Raw genomic sequence first — 22,744 nt, 5'->3', positions numbered from 1 at the left:
ATAACTGTCCAGTTCATAATAATGTGTGTATCTCGTAATTTAGAAAAATAAATAATCTCCAACATGAATCAATCTTTATTTATTTAGAATTTAAAAATAAATAACACAATAATACATTTACAGGGTGTTGTACAAAGTGTTCAACAGATTTAAGTTTTGAGTTCCTAATTTTAGGCAGATGATTTTTGTATTAGTGATGTATGGATTGTAAGTAACAAATGCCACACTACATTTCAAATTGCAAGTGTTTGTGTTGACTATAAAATTGATGTACTGTTCAATGTTCCTCATCAAGGCTACTGCATCACATAGCACAGATAAAACCAGTGGCCTAATTAATGCTATTGGCTTCCCTTTAGGCATACTGAGTTATGGGTTAGTGCAATATCAAAGCTTATGCTATATTTAATATCTAGCCTGAATTAAAAAAAAACCCTCAATTACAATATTTTGTGCAAAAATGCACTTCCCTCAAAGGTACAGCACTAAACATCAACTTATGAATCTTCATCCCACTTTATGCCTTGCACTAACATCAAGTGGAGGGGCACTATACGGAATACTTAAATATTCAATCAATCAATGAGTGCAAGTGTTACAGTAAAGCTTCACCAGAGAGCTCTATGGTGAGTTTAACGTCTGTGTCTGTCTGAACTTGCAGCAAGCCGGAGAACTGGCCTACAGCAGTCGGCTTGAACTGCACAGGCAGGTTGATATAATGCTGTGTCCTGGTGAAAAAAGGTAGAGTAGAGATGTCAGATTCTCTCAAAACTTGGGCACATGCAAAGTAAGCACAATGATTAAGCAGCAAATTAATTTAACAGTATGGATGGAATGACTATTTTACAGCAATTAAAATTCACAGCAACATGAAGTCACCTATATCACATCACAGGTTTACAAAGAGCACCAGGTCTTCAACAATATGGATACCAACATTTATAGTTGCAAATAATCTAATGAAAACCTTTGCTGTGTAATATTTGCCAGCCAACATGTTCGAAGATAAAAAAAGAATCTGTTCACAGCAAGCAATGAACACACACGTATACATGACTGCCAGTGTATGCATGCATGAAGTACTACATTCACCCAAACATATACCTTCAGTTAAGTGTTAAGAGGCCTCACAGCAGGCATGTGCAGCAGGAAGTGACATCACAGACATTACAATTGTTCAAATAAAAATGTACACTATGCTATTGAATTAAAAATTAAATTTCAATTTTTCACACATAAACCAGTGTACAAAACTGTGTGAGAGGAGAGAAAGAGGCAGAATAGCATAGATAGAAAGAGAGTGAGTCAGACAGATAGACAGAGGGAGATAGACAGAGACAAACAGGCAGATTGATATTGTGCAATACTAATTAACTCACCTTAGAGAATATTTGGAATGCTTGATGTAGAAAGGCTCTGAAGGACTTAAAAATCTTAGCTGTAAGTCAATTAGAGAAGCTCAACATCAATGACATGCAACATTAACAGTAATGGATAATATTCTCCCAGATTGTACTGGAAGGGAATAAACTCCCATGCAGTGATAGTCAATCATGGGGTCAAATGAATTAGTGGGACAGTTTCTTTTAAGCATAACTACATACACAATCCATCAATGTAAATGTGATATGCACACATGTACAGCCACACCTTATATTCAATTGATCAGGCACATAAACTGTGCTGTTAAAGAGTCAAGTTTTTATTCCAATGTTAGAAAGACCCAAGATGCAGTACTAGTCTGCTAAAGGCTGTGAAATTCCTAAAGTTTTCTGTGAACACTCACCTCGTGTGTATTACAAGAGTTGTTCCGAAAGTTGACCTTCAACGTGCTGACCTCACCCACACGTGTGGCAGGGAACGTGTAGAGACTCTGAGGGGCATAAACTCCTCTCCTGGTGGACTCCATACTTAATGAGAATGAGGAAAATATGATGTAGCTAATAAATCAATGAAAAGCTTCTCTGAAAGAAAGCCTTACTATATACACAAAGGAAAAAATAACCCGAAACTCTGAGACTTTAGGCTCAACAAACGAAGTCGACAAAACATTTTGCTGTACTACATACTTCTTATCTTTATGAAAACATTACATCTTGTTTCCGGACGCATACACTTAAAAGGTCATTAAAATAAGCCAAACTTTTCCTCCCTCAGAAACCAGTACAGTACACATCTTACCCTGTCTTTGAGCCTGCAGATTCCACTCTCTTCCTGCTCTTCACATTCACGTCTGTCCGCACTAGAGTACAGTCCTCTTTACGGCTCGTCCCTGCTCCTGCTCTCAAGCCCTGCAAAACCAAACAGTTCCATTCACTACTAGAGTTTGCTACTCAGCTACAATTCTGTCTCACATACAAAACAGCCATATGGAAAAGTAATATCAAACATTATTTACACATTCAGTTAAATCATGTGTGAGAACCCTCACCGTGCCACAGAGCTGAAACCGGATGCGGCTCTTTTGCTGTGGTTTGGTCACTGGGTGACACTCAAGATCCCAAAACTGAGCATAGTCTCCCCCGTCCCGCGGGAGAAATGTAAATGGCACCTGAAAAACAAAACCAAATAAATCAGCAATTAAAGAACCTAACTGTAGAAACTTATTAAATGAACAGTCATAACACACAAAGGTTTTACAAGATCTTTCAGTATGAAAAGCAGGCAAGATGTTACTAATGCTACAGATGTAAAGAAATCCCATTTAATGCCTCACCTGCATCTTTTCTTTGACCCCGAGCATCCCAGACATTTTCTCACATCTGAATGCTGTATATGTGGCCCGATAAACATCTCCACTTCCATCTACACCCTAAGGGTAACAGCAAAAGTCTTGTAATATTTTTAGAAAACATTTATAAACTGAAAAATATTAACATAATGTGTAAAAGTGATTCAAAGGGCGCAAATAAAAATACCTTGACATATGGAGGTGCAAAAGATGAAAGGTACCACCTGACTTCTTCCCCATGGTTCTCCACTTCTACAGAACATTCTGAAAATAAGAAAAAATTGTTCAGACACAAATATCCGCGGTCTGTTTCAGGGAAACTACGTTCCTAGCAACATAACTAAGAGCTTATTCAGTCCCCAGATATTTTAGTGTCTCGGTCATGTTAAGGATGTATGGCTTCAGAGAATCTGTGAAACTACCGGTTTGGTAGCACCATCCAGTTCTGCACTGGGTCTTCCAATAAAACAATTATCTTTTTTATTCCTCCAGATCCACACAGATTCTGTGGTCAAAGAACTTCTAACATCCAATACGTTTGACCTAAACTCTGTCTAAAACCATTACAGGTAACTGAAGGTGAGACACCGCAAATGGAAAGTTGAGTTGTTTTTTTTTTTAAACTTAATATAAGCATGATCTCACAGAACTAAATCAATGGTATATGATGTGCGTAAGAGTTTATGCAAATTTTGGAACTGGAAGCAGTTGCTGGTCATTTTCTGTTACCTGAGGACTCTCCAGAGCAGGTGGAGGGAAAGACCACTGTGCGGTTCTTAATTTCCACACTAGTCTGAGGGCTGGCACACTGGGCTTTGAGGCCTGAGCCGACAGGCGTCTCTGCCTGGGGTGGCAGGGGGCACAGGGAGCGGTCCGAGGATGAGCCAGAGGCAGAGATATCCATAGCCAGGTCCTGACGGATCTGCACTCTGATAAACTAGAGAGCAGAAGTACACATTAAATTAAGCAGTCTAGAATTTTAGATTAATCACTTCAAGCTTAATAATAGCAGTACCGTTTGGCAATGCTTATTTTCTATAGACAAAATAAGACTTTCTAAACTGTGCATTAATACCTTCTGCTGATTGTCACACTGGACATATATCTGGCCACTCCAAGGAAGCATAGAAGATTTGGTAGCCAGTGAGGGGTTTGGGCTAATTAGAATTTGCAAGTGGCTCCTGTACAGAGAGGAAAAGGATATAATAAGGACACTATATAACTATACATATACATGCATATACAGGTGTGTGTGTGTGTGTGTGTGTGTGTGTGTGTGTGCGCGCGTGTGTGCATGTCATACTGGGGCTCAATGATGCCATGCTGAGGGGTGATGGTCAGGCAGTGGGCAGGCCAGGAGAGCTCAAATCTCAGTTCCTGATCTGAACAGTTCAGGATCCGCACATGCTTGGTATCAGCTGCACCAGCTGTGGCCAATCACAAATTAAACACTTCAGTAACCACAAACTCTAAGATGGGAGGCATGGGTAAAGTTGAAATAAACAGCAACATAACTACATACAAGGTACAAAAAGCATCATATGCAAATGTCTTAATGTGGTTTTTTTTTGGTGTGCAGTCTTTTAACTGCATTCCCGTGGAAAGTAAGCTAAATTACACGCAGTCACTTTACACATCACTTGATGCGCACCAACATTACATACACTTGAGTTTAACCTGTTGTACTGTATTCAGTAGTACAATGTGTGATAGCTGGAGTGAGTGTTTGCACTCACTGATGGTGGGTGCAGTGAGGACCAGCTGTTCAGGCTGGACACTCCAGGTGTTGTCCACAGAAGACTCGGTCCGTTTCAGCACAGGTCCTGACGCACACAGTGGTGGCCCTTTTACTGGTAGAACGTCCAGAGAAACATTACTGAAGTGACGCTCTGAAGTCCCCAGACCACTAAAAAAAAAAACAAAAAAAAACAAAAACAAAACAAAACAAAACAAAAAACAAACAAACAAACAAAAAAAAAAAACACAGAATATAGCTGTTATTGAGGAAAAGTACCAAACCCCTATCTATCCTCTCCCACACACATAAGTTCACAGATATCCATGATTTGCTAGTGTTGCTGCAATTTACAGGTGACATATGAGCATTCCATGAGAACAATCTTCCGTTGTGCTACTCGAGAGCCCCTACATTATAACTCTTAATGGCACCTTCTCACTAGTCACATGCTGCTCTCCTCACCACCATCTGCCTCTTTTGTGAAGATGAAACTTCTTACCAACAATTCAGGTACTCAGTAGCAAGTGTGTTAAAACTTTTTTTTTCCATGGCAGATCATTTTTATGACTTAATGCAAGTACCACCTGCAACATTCATTTATTCACTGGCTATTGTTATATATTGGTTTCTGCCTATGCCATTTCCCTTAAGAAAGTATAACACTTTATAAATAGTACCTGTCTGAGTCCGTAGCATGATGCTGTGAGGTCCCGACAAACTCAATATGTTCACTCTCTCCTGAATCAGAGGCTTCCACTGTACCCAATAGTGACAGGATAACCTTACTCATGTTCCCATAGAAGATTTGAGCCTCATTAGGCCTCTGGGGGAGGTCATAGGCTAGGGAAAAATGCAGGATTCATTATTTAGTTGGTCATCATGCATTGTGAAAAAGGATGTTAACGCAACTTGGAATGTCTTTGAATAGAAAATAAAAGTCTATAAACAAGAGGTCTTACCTTCCTGAACCAATTCCTCACCAAGGAAAGGCTCATCAAAGGAGATGCTCTTCAGTAAGCTGTTTTCAGACAACACTTTTTTGCCTACGTCAGGCTTGATGCGTAGTAACCTAAGAGACACCAACATTCCTCATCAGACATCCAATCGGAGAAATGAACTCCTGAGGCTGATTAGACATAAATGAAAGGTTTAACAAAATTGTTACTGACTTCCTGAATTGCTGGCGAGAGACCTCATCTCCACAAAAGAGGCAGATGGTGGCGAGGAGAGCAGTGTGTGACTGGCAGAGAGCCTGCTCCCTACACGATGCCTTCATCACCACTGTAATCACCTGAAAATAAAGCAGTATGATGAAAACTGTGATTACCTCCCAACACAGATTAAACAACTACAAAGAATAAAATCATTCTTCGGATATGTTGACAAAACATTTTATGCAAACCAAGGTGGCACAGTACCCATATAAATGCTAAATATGCAACATGAATACAGGGTTTCTATATTCTGGACCTGACATGCCATGTTTCAGCGTTTGACATTCATCAGCTAATTGCTAAACCCTGTGTTCACACTGCATGTAATTCTGGCGACAGGAACAAGTGATAATTTAACTGTAATTCTTAATTTCATGCAAACTGGTTATATGATATAATACAATACTATCTGAAACACCAAATTAATATAATACAATTTTGAGAATGGAAAAACATCTTTCAGATACAAGTACATTTGTTAACAGATCTATCACACATGAAAAGCTGTATTTTTCTTTTGCAAAATCAACTCACCTCCTGAGTCCTTTCTTTCAGTATAAACTGTGATGGCGAGAGGCTGATAACTGTCGAGTCCATGACTGTGCGCTTCTCCAGGTCGCTGTATGGCACAGCTCGAATAAATGCAGCTCTGGAGCCTGTGTTTCGCACGCACACACAAAGTTTGCTGACTCTGCCTGCCTGAATGCCGCTCAGTGTGGCCACATAACCATCAGAACGCTTCCTTAATTCCTCCAAAATCACATTACTTGTGCCTCCATAACCAGACAGAGGGATCTTAAAGACAGAAAAAAAAAATTCCAGTCATAAAGTAGCAGTATTCAGTATAAAAAATTTAATTTAATTAAAAAAAAAATTTAATAATCATTTAATAGTCAATCGTGGCCTAATGGATAGAGAGTCGGACTTGCAACCCGAAGGTGAACCTGAAGGTTGTGGATTTGAGTCTCGGGTCCGGCAGGGATTGTAGGTGTAGTGAATGACCAGCACTCTCTCCCACCCTCAATACCATGACTGAGGTGAGACCTTTGAGCAAGGCACCAAACCCCCAACTGCTCCCCGGGCGCCGCAGCAAAAAAGGCTGCCCACTGCTCCGGGTGTGTGTTCACGGTGTGTGTGTGTGTGTGTGTGATCACTACTGTGTGTGCACTTGGATGGGTTAAATGCAGAGCACAAATTCCTAGTATGGGTCACCATACTTGGGCACACTTCACTTCACTTCACTAATAAGTACATAAGTAATAAACTTTAATCATTTAATAAGTATAATTATTAAAAAAGCTTTGATGATCAAAGTGAAGAGAGAGCAACTGATCAAATAATATTCCAAGTAAAATATCAAGAGTATGCTTACAGTGAATTTGACTCCTGGTTGAGAGGGTCGCACAGCAGACTGTTTAATCTCAAGCTTGGCCAGCATGGAAGCAACACGAGTGGGAGCAAAAAGAAGGTGAACTGCCACATCCTCTTTGGGTTTAATTAACAGCTCTCTGCTACGAGTCAACCGCTCATCAGGGCCAAAAGAACTCTGCAACTGAAGATTAGAAAAAAAAAAGGAAAGAAAAAAAAAAACTTCTTTAATTCTCTTCTTCGAAAGTATTTTTAATCACATTGTAATGATCATTACCATTATATTTGGCCGATTTTTTTTTTGCAGTAGCATCCCTAATAAATATAGTTTCCTGATAATAATATACTTAAACATATAATAATAGATTTTATTTCACATTAACAAACTCGACATTCTCCGTTTACCTTGACAGAAGTCAAAGCTGCATCTCTCAATCAAGAAAACAGAGTACAACACCAGCTGAAAGATTACTAATGAGAGGTGGGAAAAGGGGGTGGGGCTTTAAGGGGGTCCGTGAATATTGGAGACTTCAAAACACCTGCTGTCAGGCATTCCAGCTGCAGATTTCAACCGGCTCAGCTGCCATTTTTATTGTGTACTGCATATACTGTGTACTCTTTTTGTGCAATAACTCATAGCAGCATACTCCGATGTATGGGGTTCATATGCAAAATGTTGGCAGGTCTGCACATTTCATGCAACTAACCTGAAAGCAGTCCTGGTCCTGACCTCTGATAAGTAGTCGTAGCTGCTGGGATGTAGTGGGGGAATTGTTTCTCAGTACCAGCTTCTGCTGCCTGCAACACAAACATGTTTTTTCAAATTAAAACTGATCTTAATTTCTGATCTGAAATTAAATCTGTACATATCTTCATGTGCTTGTTGGTGGTGGACTTACACAGCTCTGCCTAGAGTGACTCCTCCCCAGGCCATGAACTGCTTGTTAGAGAGGATCGGTGGCACTTCACCATGGGGCACTAAAACTTGAGCAGATGTCGCATTCCCAGAATTCCCCTGGACCACCTCTCCTTTCAGGACAACCTCATACTGTGGCCCACTGGGCAGTACGAGGATTGTCAGCAGACTGAGAGAACAAAGATAAACATATTTGAATACTTTAAATTCCAACTCACATGCAGTCATGCATTTTGCCACAGGGTTAAAGCAAAGAAATGGTGGCATACCACTCTTTATATTTTTTGTTGCTCTGGGCAGTGAAAGTAACAACAACTCCCCGTTCCTCTCCAGTTCGCAGGAATAGCTCTTCAGGCTTCACTGTGAAGCAGCTGTCACCATCATTACTCTGTAAATCCAAATCCAAATATTCACTACCAACACACAATACAATTGTTATCTCTACTTACATCCTTATATATGTGTGTGTGTGAAATAATACTGCACATTTCTATAGCTGTAAACTTTGCTTAAATAAATGCAATTCCAGCAATTTGGGTTCCCCACCAGAAAAGAAAAAGTACCTTCAGTCTAAGTTGAACATCAATGTTGCCTGCATTCTTTAATGGCAAAGTCTGGCTGGCTGACTGTCCCAGTGGAGACTGAAGACAAACAGTCTGTAAAGACCAGTTACACGCAAATAAGCTATGTGCAATAAAAATTAAATTACACAACAGCTTGATGAAAACCAGTCAACCCAAAGGCTCTAAGGCTCCTGATGTCCAGCTAACTGAATTGGATAACTTCATTAGCCAGGATACAGTAAGGACATTATATGAACACTGGTAGACATGTCATACATTCAATCCCATTCAATAAGGACGGTCAATTCTGTCACAGTGAAAACGCACAGAGTATCAGTGTATAAGGCAGCCAAAAGCTAGGTCCAAATTTGATAAACCGCAACTTCTTACCTGAAGATCCTTGGGAGCATGAACTCTGGCTGTCCCAGACCTCGCTCTGAGAGCAACACTTTGGATCACACGACTGGGGCCAGGGTTGTCCACCTCAATATCCACACGAGCACTGAATTCATCTGGTGGGCCTAATTCACCTGCATCACATGACAGAGCTGTTTCAAGTACAACCAATATGAAAACTACAGTCAAATAACACCAGACTAATAAAATGAACATGAAAAAAGACTAATCACCATAACATATCAGTACCTGATTTTGCACTGAATCTCTGAGGTGCGTTAAAGTGAACCCACACCATAAAGCTGTCTGGATTCTGTTAACAAAAAAACAGAAAGGTTGAATACAGCTCAATGTAGCACAGCTAGAATTCAGTACAGATCAGTGCCATGTTTGCTGCGGTTATACACACTTACATCTCCACAGCTGGAATGCATCACATGGTTTATGACTGAAATAGAGCTCAAATTCCCACCAGAATGGAGAGAGCCATCTGCAGTCATAGTGACAGGACTCTTAGAGAAGCTGAAGCAATGCCAGGCCGAGGCATTCTGAGGAAAAAAATTAATGTTGCAGGCACATTTCTTTAAACTTCAGTCCAGTATGTAAAAACCATAAATACTGGGCAGATAATTCTGCACTCACAGTATTAGGGGTAATGTAAGATATAGTTCACTAACCGCACTTATAACTAGACGAATGGGCACAGTTGCTCGAGTCCTGTTCACCAGTTTAAGTGGCAGGGACTTAACACTACCTCCTGCCAGGTCACCAAAGTCCAGACAGTCCGTCTTGCCAACATCCACCTATTAACAAAACAGCAAATTATCTTCTGCAATTTCAGATGTACTTCCCTGTTCATTTCATCTAGATTAAAATGGTTTATAAAATGCTCCAGTGCTGTCCACAACATTAAGTATTGTAATATGCACAAAACACTTACTTCTATTGCAGGGTTCTCAGCCACTGCAATGAGTACTACTTTCTTGGCAAATGCCTCAGCCTGTGCCACTGTCTCACTCTCTGCAGACGCAGGCCAGGACGACACACTGAGAGTACATTGGTATAGGCCAGCTTTTGGAGCAATCAACAGCACCTTCTGCTCCTCCGTGCTTTTAGGTCCAATGATAGTCTTATTCTTCACAATCAGCCACTGGTACGGCAGTGAGTCCACCTGGTAGAGATGTACAGTATTGAGTAATCACATTACTAATAGTGGACTTCCACTTACCAGGTAAATGACTAGGAATGATAACAGTTCAACAGTAAAAACTTGAACTCAAATACATGGTTCAACCAATGCCAGTAGTTAAAAGGCTTCTAATAAACAACTTTTGAGACGGACATTAGTTGTTTTATCGTTCAAGTGGTGATGAACGTTTCTGAATGACACACCAGTAAAGTGTCCAGTAGAGCACTTAAGACCAGTGTGTCCTCAATCTGACAGAAAACATTGGTTACTGCGATTACTAAAATTGACTATACAGACAGGCAAGGACTGCAAGCAGTTTTAGGCATTAATACAAAATTCACATGTTGGGCTACAAATAAAACAATTACTAACTCAGGCCAGGAAAATCAATGATGGAATAAGTAAACAAAATTCGAACCTTCTCTCCATCGATGGACAGATTTACTATAGATATGGCCACCTGTTGCCAGCGTTCTGAGGGGTTAAAGATGCTGAGCGATGTCTGGCAGGCAATGCCCACACAACATGCACCAGGAAACTTCAGCTCATCTGGGACAACCACTTGGGCTGAATAACAAGCAAATCAGGAATATAATAGTTACATTGCTATTAGAAGAACCAGAAACAGTAATGCAGGAAAAACCCCTGTAAGTAACAGCAACAGCTTTATTCTTATTAAACATTTTGTCTCATCAGAATATAGGAATGAACAGTGGTTGCCGATATGGCTACCTGATGTGCTAATCTAATCAGTAGGAACTGTTTGTGTCTGTCCAGTTGACAAATTATTACCAGTAAACCAATGAAAACCAAAGGGAGAGTACACAATCACCTAAATAATAAACGAGCACTTACTTTTGAGATCAGCCAGATCTCGTGCAGACCACGCCCCCATGCTGGGCTGTCCATAAGGTTTGCTGAGGGGGTAGTGATGAGGATGTTGGCCAGTAGTCATATAGACAGATGATAAACCTGTTGCTCCTGGGACATGTGCATGTGCAATTTGTGGATTAGCACCAGTCATCACAGCTGGCACACCATACAGTCCAGCCACTGGCCCTATATGGTAGGATGAAGCCTGCAATGACCCTTCTGTGCTCAAGTACTGCTGTGGAAGCTGAGTGCTGAAGAGTGACCGACCAGTTAGAAGAGTTGGTACACCACAAGTTAGGTCTGACAAAGCACCCTGGGAGTTTGGGGCCAACCCATACCTCAAGGGTTCAGATTTGTAAGAGGTGGGGGGAGGACCATACTGTGAGCCAAGGAAAGCCTCACTCCCTGCTCCAGCTATGTTAGGGACTTGATTAGTATCCTGCTCCATTGGTCCACCAGGCTGATTGTTAATGTTGAGGTTGCTCGAATAACCAGAGTCAACCTTAGCGTACAGACTTGGGTGAGACTCAGACTGGCGATTCACTGGCCCACACTCATGCCTGTAGTCCTTGTGGATATTGCACTCATTTTGGATGTGTGAGCCAGGTCCTGAAGTCTGCGGATTTGAGCCAGAAGTTTCAGTATGACAAGATGATTGTGAACTCAGGTCTCCATTATGGGTCTGATGGATAGGTTTATTTGCATCAACAGGTTCAATTGGTGGGGTTGGACTTGCTCTGATGATGGTGGTACTCAGGGACATGGAGTTATTTTTCTGAGAAAGAAAAATATTGTTACATACAAATACTGCACTCGCACTGACTGGGAAAACTTCATGTAGATTCTAACAGAAAAAACAGAAAAAAAAAAGAATAAAAAAGAAAAAAAACAACACATTTCAAGTTGACCTCAAGTGCATCAAGTGCAAAACATGTCAGAATTTTGGAGGCTTTTTGACAACACCAGTTTCTCCGACCAAACACGGAAGTGAGACATCTGCCCACACAAACATGCAGTGTTTCCAAAGAATATAGTCTTAAAATAGTCATTAAAGTTTATGAATATATCACAAGCTTTGGGCACAATGTGATATGAAACTGCAAAGGCCTTAATAAAAACAGATTTTCACCAACTGGTAATTAAAACAGGCAAATTTGTATAGCAGAACTGTAAAACAACAGGCTCTTTAAAAGGCCATTATAAATCATCCTCATAATTAATACATTTCATATGTTCTTGTGCATCCTTTTCAATGTTAATATGCTCAGCTGAGCAAAGTTCTCAAACTTCAGAACTGAGCTAAACACCCTGACTTAAAACTGACCTGATGATGATTAGGTGTGGGGAGTGTAGTGTTCTCATTAATAGAGAGGTAGGTAAGTCTGCTGATGGATGGACTACAACAGTGAGATTGAGGTGACAGTGGGTCAGTCCCAGGACTTCTCTCACACATACCACTACTAGAGGAAGGAGACAGGTCTCTAAAAAACAAAAACAGTTTGCAGAAATCAGTATATACTCCAAGTCTCACAGTACAAACTTTACTATCTAAAAATACACTACAGTAAATTATTTATAGATTACACAAATCTATTTTATTCACTACTGTGGTTTCCCTTACTCTTACGTAGGCTACACTGGTTAAGCTAAGCTAGAACAATCAATGAGCAGAGGTGATTACCCATATCCACTAGGCAGTGAAGTCTGGCTCGGGCTTGAATGGGTAAGTGGAGAGGTGGATGGTCTAAAGGTGCAACGGCTAGCCTCCACATTATCAGAGGCACAACGCTCAGGTGAGGCTTTAAAAACAAACAACGAGAAACATACAAACTATATTTTATAAATACACAAACACACACACACTTCTTAATAATAAGTTGCACAGAAACGGTCAGATTTGGAACAAGTTAAAAACAAGTAATTACAACTATAGTAATTGCAACATAAATCAAAGAGAAACTTGCCAAAATTTGTATCTGTGGTTGAAAAAGAACTCTGTCCAGCAAGTGTCTGTTTCTCTTTTGCAACAATTCGAGTAGCCTCTTGAGAGCAGGATGTCTCTCTCTGCCTCAGATCGTTTTTGGTTCGGGGTGTGCGCGGTGAGCTCCTTAGTGTAGGTAAATCTGAACATCCACCAGTTTGAATGCCAGAGGTTTTTGGGGCAGCCAGTGAGTCTGATATTGAGTCATTACTTTTTAAAGAGTGACATGTTCCAGAATCCTGTGGTCGCGCTGTGCTCATTTTGACCCTGGACTCCGAGCAACTCCTGTTTCCTGCAGGTGTTGGTATGTGGCAGGCACTTTTGCTTCTTTCTGATTTGCCTTGCACAGGTTTAGGCTTTAGAGTTGATGATGTCAATGACTGTCCTGCACCTGCTGATCTCCTGGCTGGGTGAGCTGTGGCTGTTGGAATGCAGCTAGTTTTCGGTCTTGGAATAGAACTTCTTTTTGCATCGGACCTTTTAACTTCTGACACGACTTCCGTAGATTGTTTGGATGCATTATTCGGTAAAACCTGACTTTTCTTTACAACATCTTTTGAAGTTGAATGCTCTCCTGCATGAAGACTGATGCTGTTTGGTAAAGGAGGAGTCTGTCTCTGTGAAGGCCTGCCCGAGTTAGCCAGACTGTCCGCCAAGCTGAGAATGTCAAGACAGGACTGGGAGCTGGAAGCATCACTATCACTGCTAGATACTTCTGCCTTCTTCAGGTATTTCTCCATGTCAAGTGCACTCAGGTCACCCAGGGATAAGGTTTTCTGAAGCTCATCCTGCTCAGGCAGTTTTTCAGGGACAGGAGTCTGAATAAGCTCATCTGTCTTTCTGCTTTTGGAGTGCCTCTTTTTGGATAACTCCATGATCATTGCTGCAAGCTGGGCAGGGTCTGAGCTAATTGAGGCATCAGCAATAGCTGATGCAATTGTGCTGATACTAAGTGTTAAACCACCACTGGAATTTGATTCAGAACTTTGACTGGAATTCTCCTTATTATCCAGTGACAACACAGGTGCAATCTATTGCAAAATGAAAAACAAATCAAATTATAACAAATTATATACACTCCAAATATATTTAAACAGACTAATCTGTAAAAGAACGCAACATAAATGTGCCTTATGGTAAATAATGCCTTACCTTGACATCTTTTGGGTGTGCATGACCCTTTTGTGGTTGCTCCGCTGGTGTAGGTTCAAGAGTCTTCTCCAAATCCTCTATGGGTTCAAAGTAGCAATCAAGTTAGCATATTCCACAAAGCCCTGATCCTAGACCAGACCTTTAAGGACATTGCAAGAAAGATAATACCTGGATTCATGGTCTCATCTGCATCACTGAGCTGGACTGTTTCACTGTGAATAGAGCTTCCTCTAGAAGAGAAATCAGAGGGCCGGATCAAAGCAAAGGGCTCCCTCTTCTCTGGAGAGTTGATGATATAACCAAATGAAGGCTGAGAGAAAAATATGACATAATAAATAACAAAGATTGTATGACTAACTTGTAGCAGTTTAAATTAGTTGGCCTATAGTCATCAAACACTGGTGAGAATCCTATAGTGTATTTCAGCAATCAGTTGTTGAGTAGCACTGTAAATAACTAATAACTAGTCTCAATGCAGGTCTAATGTTATTTTTAGTCAAGTTCTCACCCTTTTAATGTCTTCATCACTGCTCCCTAAACAGCCCAAAGCCTCAGATCGCTGCTGAAAAAATTCCCCCAGGGAAATACGCAAATAACTTTGGTTTCCATTCTCAAACTCAGAAGAGACTTGGGAGGCTCTCATCAGAATGTGGCTACTAGTGGGAAGTTTCCAAGATGTGTCACTAAGAAGCGCACTTCTATTGACTGCTTCGATCTGTTCCTCCTATTAGTGGGAAAAGAATCCTGTAACTCCATGCATGCATCAGCACTTAATTTAAAATGCACACACACCTAAAAAAGGCACATTTTGTCATAAATTTAAAAACTAAATCAGAAAAATGAGCAATTCGCACCTGCATGAATTGGTGCTCTTTCTCAAACTCCTCTTGAGCCTCAATAATCTTTTCCATAGCCTGACCTGAAGGACAAGTAAACATTTCAGACAGTGGCAAACCAGAATGTTTTCAGGCATTCATCCACCTGTACTTACCACCACCAACAAACTCCTCAGATTGAAACTGGTTTACAACATCATCAGGCATATTCATCTCCTTTTCAAAAGAGGAGTAGTAGGCTAGATCAGTCACCCATTTGCCATCCTCATTCTGGTAGACAACACTATGAGTAGCATTGGCACCTACAATATGAGAAACTTGATGCATGACATCCCAAATGGTTTGACACCAGAAAAGCAGTACAGGACTTAAAGGCTTGTAACCCAAATAAACCATTGCAGTCATAAACAACCATTAGCCGTAATTAATTGTGTAACAACATTTTTTTTTTTTAGCCAGACAGCCAAAACAAACATCTTCACCAATTTTTTTTTTATCATCTTTCTCACATCTCATAAAAGAACTGATTTTAATAGTCACTAGGAAGGTGGGCTGTAAAGATGAATTCCTTGCAGACAAAATCTGTTGTGAAGGATCTAACCTTGTTGGAACTCCAGTTCCACATCGTCAGGACGTGATGCTTGATTCCAAATATTACTCTGCTCAACTTCATTCTGATGGAAGGTTTGAGAGAGGTACTTGACTTCAAGAGATTCTCCTGAATGTTCCTCACTGTTGTGTGGGTGTTGGCCAAGACTGACAGAATTCCTACAAGGGCCTCCACGGAAACCCGGATCACTAAAGTCAATGGTATGCCCTTGGTCAACTCCTGCTTTGCTCTCTCCAAGATGGTTTTTGGTAAAAGAGAAGTCAAAAGCATTGTGAGTGCTTTGAATGGCAGAAGCATCTGAAGTGGAGTCCTGTTGGTTACAGACACCACCAGGCCTAAGGTACATAGAGTTGAAGCGTTCTTCCAGAGATACTGCACCTGAGTGTGAACTATCCATGGCATTCTGTTAAAGGAAACAGGGTTTGGCATTACTGACCAGTATTTGATCAAGGCTTTAAAAATGGCAAACACTGTCTCAAAAACAAACTCTTTATTCCATAACAAATGATTTACAGGTAATTTTCTCTTGTTTGGCACCCATGCATGAAACTAAAAGAGCTGTTCATCTGAAAAATCAGCAGTGCACAAAATCCAAGAAATAAACTTTAATATTGCTCTACACAGAGATGGATCAAACCTCACCAGAGCCTCTTGCCTATCCTGATTTATACTCTGGTTTATAGATTGAACCCTGGTCAGTCCAGAACTTTGAACTGAAGACTCAGTTTCAACTGTCCCAACTGGGCCCACACGGTCTCCCATCTGAAAATACACACCACAAATACATGATTGTTGCAGATCTGGATATAGATCTCCTGCTAAGCAAAGTTTTCCCTACTCTCAATATCTTACCCAACTCATTAAGGCCATAATAATTAGCTCATTAGCTCAACAAGCATCACCTACTAAAGTGCTTATGAAAAACATCAAGAATACTTCATACACAGAAAATCTACTACTTAAACAAAGACTGGAGAACACACTGAACTGGACCTAGTCTTTGGAATATGGATTACCTGGCTATGCACATTTGAGACAAATCGGCCTAATCCAGGGAGCTGGGAGAGTAGCTGATGCTCATCCTCGCCTGTTCCACTTCCTCCCACAATTCCCAATCCCCGTAGCACGTCGTATGTGGTCTGGACACCAGTAGGTGGGGGGACTGTAGACACACCCCCATCATTTCCATCCTCCTCACTACCACTGCTTCCATCACCCCCTCCACCATCTCCTAAAACATAACACCCAGAAGTGTAAAATGTTGAGCTTTCAACATTGCTTTGAAAACACATTTAACATGTGTCAGGTTACACATATGAAAACTATTCTTCTTCACTGTTGTTTACTGCTCTTAAAACTGCTCAGATGCAAAATAATACTACGTTTGGATACCTGTTATTGGCAAGTCGATCACCTGTCCCTCAGCAGAGCACCGATGTTCAATGCCTGTCCTGGAGTTTGTAAATTGAGCACCTGGCAGAGACTCATCATCTGAGCTTCCCCCTTCCAGGCCTGGCCTAAAATGAGGCTGATGGCTTTCCCCAACCTGTATATACATTAACACAAGAATCAGACATAAAATAGCAAAATAAAAATTTATGCTTCTGTTCCATTACATTTTAACATGATATGAGTGTGACAGAGACTCAACAAGAGCATGAATGGGTGTCTTTACTATTCTTTGTTACATTCTGTAACAAAATCTGACTCGACCAATTATCAGACGTTTGTTGCTCTGAAATGACCTTTACTCCCACAAAATGTTTTGCAACTTTGCTTGCCCAAATAAATTACTGCCCTTTAAGCTGCAGGAAATGTCTAATGTGCTATGAAATTGCCATGCCATTCCCAACGTGACGGGTGATTAAGTGTTCAATTTACCAGTTGTCTGGAGGTGCTGGGCAACAGGAATCGAGCTCTACTACGGTTCTGTGAAGCTTCCAGCTCATCTTCAGTGTCTTCGTCACTCGCAGGACATGAGTCCATACCTGTGGCAGCTAGCCGCACATCAGGCATGCAAAAATCCCCCTAAGAAGAGAAATTGGGGCACAAGAGAATGTTTCTTTTTTAAAGCAATTTTTAAAACACACAGACAAGCATGTTTTAACAAAGCTATTGTATAAAACATAACAATAAATTCAGGTGCACACAGAGTTAGCAATTAGTATCTTGCTAATGTAAGTAAAACATTCTCTACCAATACAACTCTATTTAATTAGACAATACTATAAGTATAATATAACAAACTTCTTTGTTTAAAAAATTAACCTTACTTTATCATAGTCATTCAGAAAGTTGCATCGGTTTTTGGGCGATGTATCTGGTTCACTAACAACAGGTTGAGACGAACCAACTTGACTGTCAGGTAATTCCTAAAAAAGGTGACATATACATTTTAAACAGACACACACTGCCAGCAAGAAACTGTCTCTCCAAAAAACTTTGAATATCCCATGTACAAAATATGCCTGTTCAAATAAAGTACAGTATGTGGCCAAAAGTATGTGGACACCTGACCAACACACCCATACGTGGGCCTTCTCCAAAGTGTTGCCACAAAGATGGGAGTACACAATTAGTACAATTAGATGTCTCTGTAGGCTGTAGCATTGCAATTTCCCTTCACTGGAACTAAGGGGCCTAAACCTGTTCCAGCATGACAATGTCTCTGTGCACAAAGCAAGCTCCATAAAGATGGACATGGTTTGCCAAGGTTGGAGTGAAAGAACTCGAGTGGCCTGCACAGAGCCCTGACCTCAAACCCACTGAACACCTTTGGGTTAAACTGGAACACCAACTGCAGCCCATGCCTCCTCACCAGTCATCAGTGCCTGACCTCACTAATCCCCACAGCCACAATCCAAAATCTAGTGGAAAGCCCTCCCAGAAGAGTGGAAATTATTATAGCAGCAAAGGTGGACTAAATCTGAAATGGGATGTTCAGACAAAACACATAGGGGTGTGATGGTCAGGTGTTCACATATTTTTGGCCATACAGTGTACATTTAAAAAAATTTTTTTTTTTAATTCATTAATTGCACTACATTTCAGTCTTTCAGTGTACACAGTAACATTTTAGTCATTAGTCAATGTGCTGCAGTACATAGAGAAAAAAGTCAGTAAACAATTATGGGATGTAAAACAACCAACTTAAGTACACAAACAACTTACAGCAGCTGGGATCTCTTGGCCCTCCACTCGACCTCTCTGCATGGCTGGAGGAACGAGCTTGCTGAAGTACAGCTGCAACTCCTCATCATCCAAGTTGTCTACACCAATATCATCATCATCATCTGCAGAAGAATAAACAGAGATAAACATCAAACTAAGAAGCCCCATCAACCAGTCCTGAAGGTCTACAGTGTTTCTCTGGTGTAACATGTCTAATTCAAATAACCAGTTAGTAATATTAATAATGAATTCATTTGAAATATTTTATCCATCCATGATATCAGATTTTAACACAAGATCTTATAAAGAACAAAACAAGATATGAATCTGGGCTGACATAAGTCATCTTTGAATCCTCTTTTAAACCTCTTTTATAACAAATGATTAAATGACTTGATAACTGCCGATTATGAAAGTGCTAATGAGTAAAACCTCTACTTGCGTCTCACTTAAAATATAAAAAGTCCTTATAATAAAGTCTGTCCACTCTGTGACCACCTTTGGCAACACTACCAGGGAATTATTTCCAGTAATACAAGACCAGGGTCATAACTACTTAAATGGTGTTTTAGAGATGGATTTAAAATTACTGTTAATATCTATATGTGCTTTACTGTAAGAATCTGATAGGTCTTTCTCATTTAAAAAAAAAAAAAAAGTAAACACACCTGGTAAGTGGCCTTTAAAAAAAAACAATAGCGGGATTTATGTAATACAGCCACCTTGTTTAGTGTTAGACAATCTGTCATTCAGTCTCTGAAACATACATTATACCTAATTACCTGTAACATCACTGCTCATGCTGTCAAGCGACATGAGCTTCTCATTAGCCAGGAAGCTTGCAACACTGCCACTCATCCCATCACTGTCCACCGCCTCACTCTCCGGACCCTCTTCTATGGCTATTGGAGCTAACACAGCCTAAAACAAGCAAGAGTTCATTTGGCAACAGCACTCTGGCTACAACTGAGTGAATATATTATTTTTGCAACCCTTGTGATCTTACCTGACCAGCAACGGTTTCTTTACCTCCAATATGAGAAACTGTCAATAGGCCAGTGGAAATATCTGTAAGATATTTTTTAATTAAAAAAAAAAAAAAAAAAAAAAAAAAAAAAAAATTAGGTAATTTTATTGCCCCTTGAGGAGGGAATACTGAGGAGGGAAAAAAATCTAAAATTGCCAAAATAAGAGCAGCACAACAAGTTTGAGTTTAGGTTCAGTTAATCTATTACAGACTTACATATGATTTTGCAACAAACATTTTTCCCTTATGCCAACTTTCACCACAGAATTTTCATACATTTTCCTAAAGCAACGTTCTATCCTGGTGCTGGTGAGCCACAGCAACAAAAACACACACACATACACACACAAAAAAAAAAGTTTAGTACCATTAGGGTAATCAGAAGGCCGGGCAGATGCAGAGGGAGCTCCCACATCCACTGCAGCTGAGGCTTTATACGTGGACACACATTCTGACTCATCCAAATTAACCTTCACTAACAGGTCCGAAAAACGATTAGCAGCTATGAAGTCATGTGCGTTGTCCCTGAAATAAAGGCAAGAAATCTCATTTGATTTATTTCATCCACCCATTATATTACGTTTGGTCACACCTTTTGGTGCACTTCTATATAGAAACAGACAAGACATGAAACTTGACATAGTGTTGACACTCACAAATCATCTTTGAAGCTGAGAGCAAACTTGTCCCTCCCGAAACTTGAGCCTTGAGAACCTGCTAAAGAAAGTGGTCCAGGCTCTAAGTAAGATGCTTGGACATCAGTTAACCTGTAGGAACAAAATAAGGACTTTATCAGGCTTAAATGTATAGTCCAGCAATTGTCAACAGCAATTAATTTCTACAGAGCAACTTCTACTGAACACCACACTGTTTGCAAATGAAATTCATGACAGGTATTCTCGGCTCATATGCTGCCTCTGACCTGATACTGACCAGCACGATAAATGCAAGATTAAGCAGTTAATGCGGCTTTAATACTGTAACACACCATTTATACATTAATCACACTACATGAGAGATGTTATTTTTTTTATTTATTAATTTTTTTTAAACCAAATCCACATGCACAAGTCATGCCACATGTTCATATCGCTACTCTGAATATTAACAATACCATTAACAGTTCATTACTTTGTTTAATCAAGCACTAGTGTGCAATGTTGTTGTTTAGCGTTGGCAGCATTCTTTATTCATTCATTCATCTTCAGTAACTGCTTTACCCTGGTCAAGCCCACAGTGAATCCGGAGACTATCCCAGTAACACACAGCCTAATTTAATAACCGTATGTATTTACTGACTTGCCCAGTTTGTCACTGTGTTTACATATACTCTGATATGTCACTGTTTCTGGTAAAGTGTAGAACTGGAATTCTGGAGGAACCGTACTGCATTTCTGCATGAGTCAAACTACTGCGAGAGCAGGTTTCACACTACTGCAACGCAGCGAACATACAAACAAGAGTCTTGCACCTGTTGTCTGCTGTAGCTCTACTTTTAGCCACTGTAGAAACAGCCATGGGCACCCCGAGCGTGGAGCCCAGCGTAACATCACCCAGAGTGACCCGGCCACTGCTGCCCAAAGACGTGTTGGAGAGGAAGCTAGGAAATGTCTCATCCTCCAGCTTTCGGAAGCTGTCCATGTCTGTGACTAAGCAGCACAAGGGCTCATCACATGGGGCATGGGCTGCAAAAAGTACACAAAAAAAATTAATGACAACTCAGTATGTGTTCTAGAAAAATCCCTATCCAATCAACAATCAGATACAGCTACAGTTTTACAAGTAGACAATCTATAAATGTAGTAGCCATCGGGGGAATATGGGTATATCTGTATGTGCTGAATGTCAAGTGGCACTCTCTAAATGGTTAGCAAATCTGTTCAAATTAAACACAAAACACAATATATAATGTAGCTTTAACTTCCATTTCTTAGCAATGACATTTATGTTCTTAGTTGGAGACTCTGACAGGTTGTTTTCACACCAACATGGTGTTTTTCACCAGGGTATATTAACAATAACCACTCAAGTCAGCGAGGAAAACTTACTTTAAGTCAGTAAAAATACATTTTTAACTCGCTAATTACCCAAAACCGAGATGATAACCCAGCTAGCTAAAGTTGTTTGGCTAAAAAGAACTGGCTGCTTGGCTATACTGGATAGCTGCCGTTAGCTGAAACCTCGGCCATGAAAGAAAGGCATGGATTGTGTGTTATCTTAATAACTCGGCTGTGTAAACTAAATACACAGAGACAAACGGTTCTCAAAGGTACTCGGCTCCATTTAATTAAACTCACCGTGTTCATCTAACTATCGCCATTAGCTTTCCACTGGCGTCTATCTAACGACCACCAGCTGCTAACTGCCTCGGAAAATGTCCGCAGATTAGCTCTCAAGCTCCACTTCAGCGGAGGGACTCAGAAGTTACAGGCGATATGCAAAAAACTGCACCAACTGACGGCTTATCGCTGATATTCGTTGAAATTTTTAACCGTTTGCGAGTTCTGGCCTGCAAACGTCTCCTTTACAATTGTGTAAAATCACTCTACAACAAGCCAAATAAAAATAAATAAAAAACTTGAGCCGTAACCAAAGCAGCCCGCCTCTAAATTTCTTTTACTGGGCGGACCTTCGCGAGAACTCTGAAATTTCATTGGAGCGCCACGTTTCATTCATACATATAATGAACCAATCACGTGAAGCGTAGACTTGTTTGAAACGTTAGCGGCATGACGAGCCAGAATCCGCCTGTTGTTAGACCGCGCAGTCAACATGGCGCAGGTTTACAATCACTTTCGGTCTTGTATCCATGTCCTGTGCTTCATCATTGGAGAATTTGGCAGTGGATTCTCAAACTTTATCAGTTATATGGAGAAAAGGGGTATATTAAAACGAGGACTGTCTAGATAACGAAGGTCATATTTAATGGAACAGGGTCTAGACTGAATTAGTGCAACCAAGTGTGCCTAGAGTCATATT

General features: G+C 40.4%; 1 protein-coding gene across 4 annotated transcripts; it reads right to left on the bottom strand.

Moving 5' to 3' along the window:
• Window positions 1-64: 64 nt before the first annotated feature.
• On the bottom strand, window positions 65-22,389 carry cep192 (centrosomal protein 192). 4 transcript variants are annotated; one of them, XM_034303121.2, is made up of 48 exons: window positions 22,063-22,388; window positions 21,237-21,450; window positions 20,422-20,532; window positions 20,133-20,290; window positions 19,745-19,806; window positions 19,521-19,659; window positions 18,739-18,860; window positions 17,841-17,939; window positions 17,449-17,595; window positions 16,960-17,113; window positions 16,584-16,798; window positions 16,210-16,329; window positions 15,559-15,970; window positions 15,113-15,259; window positions 14,976-15,040; window positions 14,630-14,845; window positions 14,290-14,431; window positions 14,122-14,198; window positions 12,953-14,000; window positions 12,670-12,787; window positions 12,313-12,469; window positions 10,971-11,763; window positions 10,534-10,682; window positions 9,867-10,097; window positions 9,604-9,729; window positions 9,340-9,474; window positions 9,176-9,239; window positions 8,921-9,060; window positions 8,531-8,623; window positions 8,237-8,355; window positions 7,951-8,136; window positions 7,759-7,849; window positions 7,056-7,235; window positions 6,218-6,478; window positions 5,639-5,760; window positions 5,429-5,538; window positions 5,147-5,309; window positions 4,468-4,637; window positions 4,035-4,158; window positions 3,807-3,912; window positions 3,461-3,668; window positions 2,919-2,995; window positions 2,717-2,812; window positions 2,432-2,551; window positions 2,182-2,291; window positions 1,787-1,910; window positions 1,380-1,438; window positions 65-728 (listed from the first exon to the last, which is right to left on the bottom strand). In XM_034303121.2, exons 2-48 carry the CDS (start codon window positions 21,404-21,406, stop codon window positions 596-598), a joined length of 8,169 nt encoding a protein of 2,722 aa, XP_034159012.2. In that variant the 5' UTR covers window positions 21,407-21,450; window positions 22,063-22,388; the 3' UTR covers window positions 65-595. The 4 variants fall into 4 exon arrangements, with proteins under 4 accessions (XP_034159012.2, XP_034159013.2, XP_053090587.1 ...); XM_034303122.2 differs by lacking the exon at window positions 22,063-22,388 and adding an exon at window positions 21,814-22,045; XM_053234612.1 differs by lacking the exon at window positions 1,380-1,438 and having other exon boundaries at window positions 22,063-22,389.
• Between the last annotated feature and the right edge of the window lie 355 nt (window positions 22,390-22,744).

The sequence above is a fragment of the Pangasianodon hypophthalmus genome, chromosome 1 (genome assembly GCF_027358585.1).
Source record: "Pangasianodon hypophthalmus isolate fPanHyp1 chromosome 1, fPanHyp1.pri, whole genome shotgun sequence".
In the NCBI taxonomy this organism is placed as follows: domain Eukaryota; kingdom Metazoa; phylum Chordata; class Actinopteri; order Siluriformes; family Pangasiidae; genus Pangasianodon; species Pangasianodon hypophthalmus.
This window is presented reverse-complemented; position numbering and strand designations above follow the sequence as displayed.

Excerpts from the sequence above, each read along its gene's own strand:
- cep192 (XM_034303121.2), bottom strand. The coding sequence starts at position 21,406 with ATGGACAGCTTCCGAAAGCTGGAGGATGAGACATTTCCTAGCTTCCTC. Across the intron at positions 8,624-8,920 it reads ATGCTCCCAAGGATCTTCAG|ACTGTTTGTCTTCAGTCTCC; the intron begins GTAAGAAGTTGC and ends TGGTCTTTACAG. Across the intron at positions 729-1,379 it reads CATTCCAAATATTCTCTAAG|GACACAGCATTATATCAACC; the intron begins GTGAGTTAATTA and ends TTTTTTCACCAG.